At 38.5% G+C, this 11,250-nt stretch overlaps 1 protein-coding gene across 1 annotated transcript; it reads left to right on the plus strand.

Moving 5' to 3' along the window:
• The first annotated feature begins 6,307 nt into the window (after positions 1–6,307).
• On the plus strand, positions 6,308–7,573 carry LOC128636713 (olfactory receptor 1G1-like). The gene has a single exon (XM_053689700.1). It carries the CDS (start codon positions 6,308–6,310, stop codon positions 7,136–7,138), a length of 831 nt encoding a protein of 276 aa, XP_053545675.1. The 3' UTR covers positions 7,139–7,573.
• Positions 7,574–11,250: the final 3,677 nt, after the last annotated feature.

Genomic DNA, 11,250 nt, shown 5'->3' on the forward strand with positions numbered 1-11,250 from the left:
TTGTTTCACTCAATGGCTTAACAGTTATGCCTAAGTCTGATATATGGCTAATTAGAACTTGCCAACGCTTAGTTGATGTAGAGAAATAATTATAAATCTGTTGAACTAACCCGAAGAAAGTAGTTGCTTCCAGACAACACCTAGCAGCATCATTGACTACCAAGTTTAAAGAGTGTGCATTGCAGGGCACAAAAAACGCACATGGGTTTAAGTCCAGTATTCTCGTTTGTGCTCCATTTTGTTTGCCTTTCATGTTACTGCCATTGTCATACCCTTGACCACGCAGATTTTCAATTGGCAATTGAATTAGCTTCAGCTGTTCAAGAAGAGTTTCTGCTATAAAGGCACCTGTAGTCTCTTGTAGTGGAATAAATCCTAAGAAATGTTCTCTTATAGTAATACTTTCAGACTCATTATCTGATGGTTTGCTTACATCAACAAAACGTACAATCATTGTCATTTGCTCAATGTGAGAAACATCGGGTGTGCAGTCCAGAATAATTGAATAGTATTTAGCTGAGGTTGTACTTGTTATAACTTTCTTCTTTATAGCACCGGCTAGAAGCTGTATAAGCTCATTCTGGATATCTTTTCCCAGGTAGTGAACCAATGTTTCTTGATCTTTAACCCTACGCAAATGTTCATTCATGATATGATCAAAAAGGGCTAGATATTCGACAAACTTTAAAAAATTTCCATTGCCGGCACTATACAACTTGTCATTTGTACCACGGAATGATAAGTTTTGCATGGCAAGAACTCTTACCAAATCAATCAAGCGTTGCAAGACTTGTTGCCAATATTGTTCTTCTTGCCTAATTTTCAGCTGGTTTAGAGCATCAATTGTTTTTTCTTTAGATAAGCGGAATTCAAGTTCACGCCAGGCTTGATAGTTTTCCAAATGGTCAGTATTCCTCTCATGTGAAGAAATAATTGCTCCAATGTTCTTCCAGTCTTTTGAACCTGTTTCTTGTAGGGATGATGCAACATTTCTTTTACTGAACAATTTACAGCAAAAACAAAAAACCACATCTTTTGAGGTTGAATATATCAACCATTGGCGACACACTTCTTCACCATTTGCCAGTCTCCTCTTGTAGTGTACAGTAGAAAATCGTCTGTTTTTTGAGTCTTTGGGAAAATCATGTAATACAACCTCCTGTGGTCCATGTTGAATTATAAGCTGTCGTAGATCATCACTGCAAGAGTTGGGCCATTTAGCAGGGTCACTGTAATCAAAATCAGGCACAATATTGTTTTCTCTTGATGACTTTGCAGTGCTACTACTAGTCTCACTGTTATTGACATCTTTTTCTTCTTCATTATTTCTAGAAACATTTCCAAATTGTGAAACTGCAGTATGACTTGTAGTTGGAGCACAACATTCAGCTTCCCCAGTGGCAGGTTCCACTAGAGTACAGTCACATTCTTGTTCTTGATTTGGTTGCGGTATATGAAGGTATCTAAAGAAGGACCCCTCTTGCTTTGCTTGCTCCTTAGCTTGTTCTGCCTTTCGTTTGTGGCACTGGGCTCCAGAAGGTCATTTTTTATCAGCCATAGGTAACTGAAGAAAATAAAAAACATCTGGTTAAGTAAAGATAGTTCAGCTCTATGGTCCATCTTCGAAAATATAAAACTACTTATATATGTATATTACAATCAGAGACATAAGTGACTATGCCACAATCTCCCCCAACTACACCCACATGGTCACCCCTATGTTTGCATTTAAGCTGGGAAGTTGACCCCATTGTTTAATGTTTTATTAATAAACAAATAACCGTACGTTGGTAAAAATTCACCTGAGAAACAAATGACCCCACACCTCAGGCCCAGCAATTGATCCTGGGCAAAATTAAAGAATTATTTTTTTCATGACAACTTAGTAGTTACTGTTTAAAACTCAATTACAAGCTAGCAAGTCACCGTGTCAATATATATTTACATTTACAATTTACATTCAGCATCAAATTTGCTTTGTTCCATTAGTGTTCTTTGTTGAAATCTAAACCTAGATAAGCTCATGTGCTAATTTCTAAGGCCTTGAAGCCTCTAGCTCTGAAAAAACTGTCAAATGCTTTCAGACAAGAGATGGCCTTCAAGTTGAAGGCCATCTCTTGTCTGACAGCATTTGACAGTTTTTTCAGAGCTAGGGGGTGTTATTTCATGTGTACCATATAGATAACATTGTGCTCATGCATGTGGAGTTACGTATGAGAGGGCACCGATTGACTAAAAAGCATGTCAGTTAAAAGAACTGAGATAAGGGGCAGTAGGCTTAGATACAAGGTAATCACAGAGGTTAAAATGTATATTAATATACAATAACTGTGTTAATTATGAACAACTGGGTAAGCGGTAATAAAGGGATTATCTATCTTTTTAAACAATAGCAATTCTGGAGTAGACTGTGTCCTTTTAACCATATACCAAACATTACAAGTAAAATACTTGTTTAAGCAAAAAAAAGATTAAAAAAAAAAACAATCTCATGATTCACATAGATAGAGCATGCAATTTTAAACAACATTCTAATTTACTACTTTTATCTTTGTGAAGGCAAATGGCAGATTGTTGTGAAGATGCCAGAATCTGCATCAGGGGGGTAGTTTTATAAGGGCAGTGTCTGCCCTTATAACACTGTCACTACTACCCCTGGCTGCTGGCTGCAGATACTGGCATCTTCACAATCTGCCATTTGCCAGGATGATGTGCTCACATGGGAATATTTTAAATATTCCCATGTGAGCACATCATCCCACCCTGTGCATTATTTAAAGGGATTATCTATCTTTTTAAACAATAGCAATTCTGGAGTAGACTGTCCTTTTAACCATATACCAAACATGACAAGTATAATACTTGTTTAAGCCAAAAAAAGATTTAAAAAAAAAAAAAAATCTCATGATTCAGATACATAGAGCATGCAATTTTAAACAACTTTCAAATTTACTACTATTATCTTTGTGAAGGCAAATGGCAGATTGTGAAGTTGCCAGAATCTGCATCAGGGGGGTAGTTTTATAAGGGCAGCAGATCCTCTTGGAGCACAAATTACATTAACTATCAGAAATGGAACTTCCAAGTTCCAAGTACTAATTACACAATAAGTGGGCCAATGCATATGCATATAGAAAGCTTTATTTATCATGGAACCAGCACCACCTCATAATCCTGATCCATCCACTACAAGTGTAAGATTTTGGATGAAATTAAACTTACTTAGACGGTAAGTTTTTCTCAAACACAGTGACTAGCCCTAGCCGCACGTGGCTCACACATGAGTTTTGTAACCAGGCGGGAAAATTATCAAATACACAAATTTCCTTCCACCACTGTCCACAATCCAAACTAAGTCTAAGAGTAGACAGACAGACTGACTATTCTATATATAACATAAAAATACTATTTTGCAAATTGCAGGCAGCAGCATGGATTAATAAAAATAACACAATCAATAATTGATTCAATTGTGTTATTTTTATTAATCCATCTGCTGCCTGCAAATTTGCAAAATAAACAGTTTATTAACAAACTACTACGGCAGCCCTCAACCATTAAAATGATGTAGATTATAGACAGTGAGTCAGTGACTTAAGTACTACTAGTACTACACTAAAGTCACTGACTCACTGTCTATAATCTACATCATTTTATTTAAATGGTAATAAATAATGTACTAGTATAGTCTAGTCACAATCAACAACATACACATGAATGATGATCAGATTCATGCCATGCCAAGCCATCATTGAATTTGACCTCCATTATATCCATATAATATTTCAAAAATCAAAAAAGCAGAAATTTAAAAAATAATTTCTCCTGACTCAGCTCTCCTGGCTGAGTCTCTGAGCTCTCACCTCTGTTTGTCGTCGTCCTCGACCTCGTCCTCCTCCGTCCTGCCTGGGCTGGGTCCACTGTCCTGGCAACACTGTCCACACACTGCACGGCCACACCCGGTCCGTCCGTCGACCAGTGCTGATCTGATCGGCTCTGTCTCTGTCTGGGCTGGCTAGCTGAGCTCTGCACATGACACTGCACGCAGCACACTGTGTCGTCTGCCAGGCCAGCCAGGGCCAGCCAGCAGGCTCTCAGTCTCTACCCTCAGGTCTGGCTCAGCCGCTCACCACCCGGTAAGTTACGGTAACGGACTACCTAGTAGTGTCAGTGACACTGTCACTCTCTCTCCTCGACCCCTCAGGCTCTGTCTCTGTGACTGTCTCTTCCGGCTGCTGCTGCCGCTTGTGTGAGGCTCAGGCTGGCACAGCACAATGAGCGGCAAAACGAGCGGGGTGGTCACGTGATGGATCAATGTTGGTGACGTAAATAACGTTGAGGGTGCTGACATCGGCATCGCCTAGCGGGCGGCCTAGCATAGAAGTGTCCACGAGGTCAAGAAGTACTGACTGTCTGTGTCTGTGTGAAGACTGTCTGTCTCGAGACTCTGACTTTAACTTAATAAATAAAAAAAATATGTAATAAAAATATGTAATTGTAAATACACTGTCACAGAAATGTTTTTTTTTTTTTTTGGGCCATAAAAGTAGTCGGCTGGCTCTGCTGCCTGCGCCCTATCTGGCAGTGTGCCCTAGGCGACTGCCTAGCTTGCCTAGTGGAAGCGCCGGCCCTGTCACTGCCTTTTTTTTGGACTTGATTGTTTTATAGCGCGGTCTTGCCACCAGGGTTGAGACTGCTCTATTCCACAAAGCTTGCTGGAGGGAGGGCATTAATAGCGTGTTCTTGCTTGACTTGTGCTAGTATGTCCTGAAAAAACCCTTAACGACCAGTGACATACAGAGTACATTGTGGTCATTAAGGGGTTAACAAATAAACACACAGGTCAGGTGAAATCTGAGCCAAAGCTAATTTTCCTAAATTCTAGAGTTGATGCGAGTCATTAAGCTTAGTCTGACTGTAAAATGATGCCCTTCCATATGGTTCTATCTCTGTATATTCCTATATGATGCCTGACAACTGCAGGGAACTGTCCATAAACTGGTGGTGCTGAAATCTGACAATTCTAACCATGAGCTGTGTAGTCACTAAATACTGATGCTCCCAGCTTTATATTAGTTATTAACAATACAAAAATTGACTTTTGTTATTTACTTTCTTTTCAAAGTCATTTCAAACCATAATAAGAGCTACACTCTGAATTTGAAGAAAAAAAAAACGAAGTAGAAAACCTTATATCTGCAAATGTACTTAACCCTTTGCCGTCAACGGCTGTCCTGAAGCCAACTGTGCTTCCTGAAGCCAACTGTGCTTCCTGGATTTGATTGCGGTCTGGAGGGTGTTCCTAGCGTCATAATAGCGCCCCCCAGACCTGATCCCATAATTGAAATCTCACGATCATGTGCACGATCGCTTGATTTCAATTTGTCTACATCGGACATTATAACCCTGTCAAGAAAGGGTTAAACACACAAAATGTACTAAAACACACAACAAATCTACAAGAAACATATGTATCACAAACTTTACAAGGGGATTTTATCATTGATATTCATAAACCTTGAAAGAAACACAAGATTCTGGTTATATATGTATTTCTCTTTTATAATTGTGTTATTTTTATTGTTAAAGGGACAATAGACACCTTATTTTAATATAAAATATTTAGTTATAGGTAGTAAAACAACCTTGCTGTATCCTTTCATTATTTATGTTGCCCCTTTCCATACAATTGATCTAAAAATATATGAAACTGAAAAACTACCTTGCAGACGTCTCAAGGCTAACCCTGCTGCATATATTTCCCTAATTGAATTTTGCAGGTAACAACTACAAAACAATGCACTTTATTCTAACATACTCACCATGGTTAGCCTTGTCTGTTGCAGGGTCAAGCTCAGATTGTCACCTCCAAATAAGGCAAATGGTGGGTGGAATTTGGCAATTGAAAAACAATTGTAGCAAACAAGATGTTAATTTGTTTTAAAAATGTTTAGACTTGGATTAACTTTTCAGTAAATATACTAGGTATTATTTTGTAAAAAGATCAAGTTGATGGTACACAAGGTCCAAATGATCTTTATACTGATGTTAGTAAGAAAAGGGGAAAAAATAAAATAATTTTAGAACACACACAGGTATCAATATTAAATAATAAATACAAATATTCTTCAGGACAGAATGAAAAAATAACATCTCTATGACAAATAACAATTTATTTCTCCCCTTTACAAAAGGAAATACCCCAAGTGCAACTGTAAAAAACAACACATCAATTACAGAATTCTTCCTAGTGTCATTTTTTGCTACCACAAACAACCAAGCTGTAGTATGTACAGGAGTTTTTATCATGTATCTGCTGGCTGTGCTTGGTAACCTAATGATTACTACAGCTGTGTGCCTGGTGTCTCAACTTCACACACCAATGTATTTCTTCCTGTGCAATCTGTCAGTTGAAGACATTGTGTACGTCTCTACGGTTTTGCCAAAACTACTGGTCACCACTGTCACCGGAGATACCAGCATTTCTTTGTCAAGCTGTATTGTACAGCTGTATTTTTTTGCATTATGTGTTACTGTAGAATTTGTATTATTGTCTTTCATGGCTTATGACCGCTATGTGGCTATTTGTGTTCCTCTGCATTATATACTCATTATGAACAAAATGATGTGTATTCTTTTAGCCAGTTCCTCCTGGTTTCTTGGAAGCATTGTATCATTATTTTTAACTTTGATGGTGACTAACTTGACATTCTGTGATGTACATGACATTAACCATTTCTTCTGTGATCCTCAAACTATGATAAAGATCTCTTGCAGTGACACCACAAACATTATACTGTTTACCAGTATTGGTGGTGTATTATGCGGATGTTGTCCTTTTATACTCATCATAATCTCTTATATCTACATCATATCGACCATCCTGAAGATTCAGACCTCAGGAGGAAGAAGTAAGATGTTCTCCAGCTGTTCCTCACATCTCATGGTTGTTATTTTATTTTGTGGGACCTGTCTAAGTATGACCATGAAACCAAAGTCTGAAAAGTCAAAGAAACTAGATATAATTCTCTCATTAATTTATATTGCTGTGGTTCCAGTGTTAAATCCACTAGTCTATAGCTTAAGAAATAGAGAGGTCATGAAAGCCATGAAAAAGTCATTCAAAACATTTTTTTAAATATAGGAATAATACTGAGATAAAGAATGAATAGAATGAGAGAGAGTTGCACTAAACCTCCCTATGACTGCCACCCCCTCACATTGCAAAGTATCCCTTTACACTATTAACCCCTAAACCTTCACATACCTCACCGCAAAGTATGCTTCTATACTTGTAACCCCTAAACTGACACACACCCCTCTGCAAATTAAGCTTCTACACTATTAACCCCTAAACCACCATACACTATACCGCAAAGTCTGCACTACACTACTAACGCTTAAACCACCAGCCCCCCAAAGCAAAGTAACCCTCTAACATCTAAACCCCCTAAATTAACAACCCCTAAGTTAACCCAAAATAAACTAACCCCACCTTTATCAAAAAACAACTACTTTTAAAAAAAAAAAAAACTTACCTTAAAATAAAATAAAATCTAACCTTCCTTTTAAAAAAAACTATCGGCTAGATTTGGAGTTTGGCGGCCAAGGGGGTGCGTTAGCTACGCGGGCTTTTTTCTGGCCGCACCATAAAAATAACTCTGGTATTGAGAGTCCAAAAAAATGCTGCGTTAGGCTCCAAAAAAGGAGCGTAGAGCATTTTTACCGCAAATGCAACTCTCGATACCAGAGTTGCTTACGGACGCGGCCAGCCTCAAAAACGTGCTCGTGCACGATTCCACCATAGGAAACAATGGGGCTGTTTGAGCTGAAAAAAAACCTAACACCTGCAAAAAAGCCGCGTTCAGCTCCTAACGCAGCCCCATTGTTTCCTATGGGGAAACACTTCCTACGTCTGCACCTAACACTCTAACATGTACCCCGAGTCTAAACACCCCTAACCTTACACTTATTAACCCCTATTCTACCGCCCCCGCTATCGCTGACCCCTGCATATTATTATTAACCCCTAATCTGCCGCTCCGTAAACCGCCGCTACTTACATTATCCCTATGTACCCCTAATCTGCTGCCCCTAACACCGCCGACCCCTATATTATATTTATTAACCCCTAATCTGCCCCCCACAACGTCGCCGCCAGCTACCTACACTTATTAACCCCTAATCTGCCGACCGGACCTGAGCGCTACTATAATAAATGTATTAACCCCTAATCCGCCTCACTAACCCTATAATAAATAGTATTAACCCCTAATCTGCCCTCCCTAACATCGCCGACACCTAACTTCAATTATTAACCCCTAATCTGCCGACCGGAGCTCACCGCTACTATAATAAATGGATTAACCCCTAAAGCTAAGTCTAACCCTAACACTAACACCCCCCTAACTTAAATATAATTTAAATCTAACAAAATAAATTAACTCTTATTAAATAAATTATTCCTATTTAAAGCTAAATACTTACCTGTAAAATAAATCCTAATATAGCTACAATATAAATAATAATTATATTGTAGCTATTTTAGGATTAATATTTATTTTACAGGCAACTTTGTAATTATTTTAACGATGTACAATAGCTATTAAATAGTTAAGAACTATTTAATAGTTACCTAGTTCAAATAATTACAAAATCACCTGTAAAATAAATCCTAACCTAAGTTACAATTAAACCTAACACTACACTATCAATAAATTAATTAAATACAATTCCTACAATTACCTACAATTAAACCTAACACTACACTATCAATAAATTAATTAAATACAATATCTACAAATAATTACAATGAAATAAACTAACTAAAGTACAAAAAATAAAAAAGAACTAAGTTACAAAAAATAAAAAAATATTTACAAACATAAGAAAAATATTACAACAATTTTAAACTAATTACACCTACTCTAAGCCCCCTAATAAAATAACAAAGACCCAAAATAAAAAAATGCCCTACCCTATTCTAAATTACTAAATTAAAAGCTCTTTTACCTTACCAGCCCTGAACAGGGCCCTTTGCGGGGCATGCCCCAAAGAATTCAGCTCTTTTGCCTGTAAAAAAAAACATACAATATCCCCCCCAACATTACAACCCACCACCCACATACCCCTAATCTAACCCAAACCCCCCTTAAATAAACCTAACACTAAGCCCCTGAAGATCTTCCTACCTTGTCTTCACCCTGCCAGGTTCACCGATCGGTCCAGAAGAGCTCCTCCGATGTCCTGATCCAAGCCCAAGCGGGGGGCTGAAGAGGTCCATGATCCGGTCGAAGTCTTCATCCAAGCGGGGCAGAAGAGGTCTTCCATCCGATTGAAGTCTTCATCCAGGCGGCATCTTCTATGGTCTTCCATCCGGAGCGAAGCGGCAGCATCCTGAAGACCTCCTACGCGGAACATCCATCCGGCCCGACGACTGAACGACGAATGACGGTTCCTTTAAATGACGTCATCCAAGATGGCGTCCCTCGAATTCCGATTGGCTGATAGGATTCTATCAGCCAATCGGAATTAAGGTAGGAATATTCTGATTGGCTGATGGAATCAGCCAATCAGAATCAAGTTCAATCCGATTGGCTGATCCAATCAGCCAATCAGATTGAGCTCGCATTCTATTGGCTGATCGGAACAGCCAATATAATTCGAGCTCAATCTGATTGGCTGATTGGATCAGCCAATCGGATTGAACTTGATTCTGATTGGCTGATTCCATCAGCCAATCAGAATATTCCTACCTTAATTCTGATTGGCTGATAGAATCCTATCAGCCAATCGGAATTCGAGGGACGCCATCTTGGATGACGTCATTTAAAGGAACCGTCATTCGTCGTTCAGTCGTCGGGCCGGATGGATGTTCCGCGTAGAAGGTCTTCAGGATGCTGCCGCTTCGCTCCGGATGGAAGACCATAGAAATGCCGCCTGGATGAAGACTTCAATCGGATGGAAGACCTCTTCTGCCCCGCTTGGATGAAGACTTCGACCGGATCATGGACCTCTTCAGCCCCCCGCTTGGGCTTGGATCAGGACATCGGAGGAGCTCTTCTGGACCGATCGGTGAACCTGGCAGGGTGAAGACAAGGTAGGAAGATCTTCAGGGGCTTAGTGTTAGGTTTATTTAAGGGGGGTTTGGGTTAGATTAGGGGTATGTGGGTGGTGGGTTGTAATGTTGGGGGGGGGGTATTGTATGTTTTTTTTTACAGGCAAAAGAGCTGAATTTCTTGGGGCATGCCCCGCAAAGGGCCCTGTTCAGGGCTGGTAAGGTAAAAGAGCTTTTAACTTTATTAATTTAGAATAGGGTAGGGCATTTTTTTATTTTGGGGGTCTTTGTTATTTTATTAGGGGGCTTAGAGTAGGTGTAATTAGTTTAAAATTGTTGTAATATTTTTCTGATGTTTGTAAATATTTTTTTATTTTTTGTAACAGTTCTTTTTTATTTTTTGTACTTTAGTTAGTTTATTTCATTGTAGTTATTTGTAGGAATTGTATTTAATTTATTTATTGATAGTGTAGTGTTAGGTTTTATTGTAGGTAATTGTAGGTATTTTATTTAATTAATTTAATGATAGTATAGTGTTAGGTTTAATTGTAACTTAGGTTAGGATTTATTTTACAGGTAATTTTGTAATTATTTTAACTAGGTAACTATTAAATAGTTCTTAACTATTTAATAGCTATTGTACCTGGTTAAAATAATTACAAAGTTGCCTGTAAAATAAATATTAATCCTAAAATAGCTACAATGTAATTATAATTTATATTGTAGCTATATTAGGATTTATTTTACAGGTAAGTATTTATCTTTAAATAGGAATAATTTATTTAATAAGAGTTAATTAATTTCGTTAGATTTAAATTATATTTAAGTTAGGGGGGTGTTAGTGTTAGGGTTAGACTTAGCTTTAGGGGTTAATCCATTTATTACAGTAGCGGTGAGCTCCGGTCGGCAGATTAGGGGTTAATAATTGAAGTTAGGTGTCGGCGATGTTAGGGAGGGCAGATTAGGGGTTAATACTATTTATTATAGGGTTAGTGAGGCGGATTAGGGGTTAATACATTTATTATAGTAGCGGTGCGGTCCGCTCGGCAGATTAGGGGTTAATAAGTGTAGGCAGGTGGAGGCGACGTTGAGGGGGGCAGATTAGGGGTTAATAAATATAATATAGGGGTCGGCGGTGTTAGGGGCAGCAGATTAGGGGTACATAGCTATAATGTAGGTGGCGGCGCTTTGCG

This window comes from Bombina bombina, chromosome 7 (genome assembly GCF_027579735.1).
Source record: "Bombina bombina isolate aBomBom1 chromosome 7, aBomBom1.pri, whole genome shotgun sequence".
Lineage (NCBI taxonomy): Eukaryota > Metazoa > Chordata > Amphibia > Anura > Bombinatoridae > Bombina > Bombina bombina.